The sequence below is a fragment of the Azolla caroliniana genome, unplaced genomic scaffold (assembly GCF_043228905.1).
Source record: "Azolla caroliniana isolate FFs.n. ecotype wild unplaced genomic scaffold, voAzoCaro1.0.p SCAF_8, whole genome shotgun sequence".
NCBI classification, from domain to species: domain Eukaryota; kingdom Viridiplantae; phylum Streptophyta; class Polypodiopsida; order Salviniales; family Salviniaceae; genus Azolla; species Azolla caroliniana.
The window spans coordinates 11,623,578-11,626,175 of record NW_028230443.1 but is presented as its reverse complement, the minus strand read 5'-3'; the positions used below and the strand labels follow the sequence as shown (position 1 = coordinate 11,626,175).

Here is a 2,598-nt window from a genome sequence, read left to right as displayed (position 1 = left end):
GAGAGCCGTATTTGTCGTGCCTATGTGGGATATCTCACAGTTTTCTCTTTTCCTTTCACAAACTTTATACCCTCATATCTTGACATCTAGTTGTCTGTTTCTCGTGTAATAAAGTGCATTCGAAATCTCTTGAAGACCTCCATCATTATTTAAAATGTTATTTTCACTATTATTGTTTTATGTGATTCATACTTAATTTTGGACGTTTTATGTGATTTTCACACCATTGCCGAAAATCTTCACGACATCGTGTCAATGGTTGCTCCCACTCATGTTTTGGGAACAACTCCCGTTTATGCTCTAGTGAGGACCACAGCAATGGTTGCTCCAATTCTAGTCTCTGCTCTGGTGAGGACCGCGTCAATAGTTGCTCCCACTCATGGTTCAAGGGCAACTCCCATTTCTGCTCTAGGAGGACCACATTAGTGGTCACTCCCATTTCCTCTTCAACAAGAACCATGTCAACGATTGCTCCAATAGAAACAACATCGATAGTTCCAACCGCGTCGGCCTCGGAAACAAATTCCACTCTTGCTTGGCTAAGTAATTCTAAGGACATGGCGGTCATGTCCACTCCAGAGTAGTAGCTCTTTTCCATCGAAATACAATGATTTCTCTGATGTATTTGAGAAGAAAAATGTTGATCTCCTACCTGAACATCACCAATACGATTGTTCAATTGACTTGAAAGATGGTGCTTGTCCTCCTTTCGTCCCTATCCATGGGTTATCTCAACCTGAACTCAAGGCCCTCAAAATATACATTGAAGAGAATCTCACAAAGGGATTCACTTGTCACTCAAAATATCCAGCTGGCTCTCCTAGTCTATTTGTCAAAAAGAAAGATGGAACTCTACACTTATGTATCAACTATCGCGGGCTCAATCGAGTCACTGTTCGAAATCTCTATCCACTACCTCTAATCCCCGAGCTCCTCGACCGACTTCGAGCTGGGCGTATATTCTCCAAAATTGATCTCAGAGGCGCCTACAACTTGGTACGTATCAAGCCTGGGGATGAGTGGAAAACGGCATTTCGAACCAGGTACGGGCATTTTGAATACATGGTAATGCCATTTGGTCTCACAAATGCTCCTGCTATTTTTCAACATATGATGAATGACATCTTTCGAGAATATCTGGACCAATTTGTGGTCATCTATCTCAATGACATATCTTCTCACATGACTACATAGAGCACACCAAGCACGTCCTACTTATCTTGTCCCAACTTCAAGAACATGGACTTTATGTGAAACCTGAGAAGAGTGAATTCGATCGAACCTCAATTGAATTCCTTGGGTACGTCATTTCATCTGATGGTCTCACTATGGATAAGAAGAAAGTTGCAACAGTTTAAGAGTGGGAAGTCCCCACCAAGGATGTGTAATCATTTTTGGGTTTTGCTAACTTCTATCGTCGATTCATCCAAGAATTCTCTACACTAGCGCAACCACTTATAGCACTCACTCGGAAGGATTCCCCTTTTTGCTAGACTCCAACAACCCAACTGGCATTCGACACACTAAAGAAAGCTTTTACCTCGGCTCCAGTACTTTTTCATCCAGATCTGACCAAACCATTTACAGTTGAAACTGATGCCTCTGATTTCGCCATTGGTGCCATTCTCTCTCAATCAGATAAAAACGGGTTCCTTTCATCCTATTGCCTTTTATTCCAGGAAGTTCACACCCCCCGAGATCAACTACCCAATTTACGACAAAGAACTCTCTACCATTATTGCCATCTTTGAAGAATGGCGTCCTTACTTGGCGGGCGCCCAACACCGTATCCAGGTGATGACCGATCACAAGAACCTTGTCTACTTCACCACTACTCGCATTTTGAATCGAAGGCAAGCACGATGGTCGACCTTCCTGGCCGATTATGACTTTGAAATTGTTTTTTGTCTTGGTGCCCAGCATGGTAAAGCCGATGCACTATCTCGAAGTTCGGAATTCGAAATTCGGTCGGGGGATGCAACCTACAATCAAGAATCACAGCCACATCAATTTCAACTTTATGCAACTTATATGGCCGTGGATGAATCATTACTCAATGCCATAGCCACAAATACTGCCACCGACAAATTTGCACAAGAGATTAGGGAGAATCTCAACAACTCATCCAAAGGCGAGGTACGGGATATTCATAACCAATTTATGTTTTGGGATGGTTTTCTTTTCCGGTACAACTTAACGTATGTCCCAGATGGTCCTTGTCGTATACGTATCGTGAAGGGTTTAGGGTTTGGGGTTTAATATCTAGAAGTTATTGGTGGCCACAACCTTGGAAACTTGTTAACGAATTCGTGAAAACATGTGATACATGTGCCCGCGCCAAAGTAGTACATCATCATCCCTACGGTCTACTTCAACCTTTGCCAAATCCAAATAGGCCATGGGCCTCCATCTCGACGGACTTTATCACTGACCTTCCAGACATTGGTGGATTCAATTCAGTATTGGTGGTGGTTGACAGATTCAAAAAGATGGCACACTTTATTCCATGTTCTAAGGCAATTTTAGGGATGGAAACAACGGATCTTTTATTAACAAATATTGTGCGCCTTCACGGTTTCCCGGATGACATTATCTCTG

General features: G+C 42.7%; 1 protein-coding gene across 1 annotated transcript; it reads left to right on the top strand.

Annotated features, from left to right (window-relative positions):
* Positions 1 to 255: 255 nt before the first annotated feature.
* LOC147861011 (uncharacterized) lies at positions 256 to 2,259 on the top strand. The gene is made up of 3 exons (XM_087323329.1): positions 256 to 348; positions 580 to 1,043; positions 1,680 to 2,259. The coding sequence occupies exons 1-3, from the start codon at positions 256 to 258 to the stop codon at positions 2,257 to 2,259; spliced, it is 1,137 nt and encodes a 378-aa protein (XP_087179455.1).
* The last annotated feature ends 339 nt before the right edge of the window (positions 2,260 to 2,598 follow it).

Excerpts from the sequence above, each read along its gene's own strand:
- LOC147861011 (XM_087323329.1), top strand. The coding sequence starts at position 256 with ATGGTTGCTCCCACTCATGTTTTGGGAACAACTCCCGTTTATGCTCTA. Across the intron at positions 349-579 it reads CAATTCTAGTCTCTGCTCTG|AGTAGTAGCTCTTTTCCATC; the intron begins GTGAGGACCGCG and ends TGTCCACTCCAG. Across the intron at positions 1,044-1,679 it reads AAAACGGCATTTCGAACCAG|GAAGTTCACACCCCCCGAGA; the intron begins GTACGGGCATTT and ends CTTTTATTCCAG.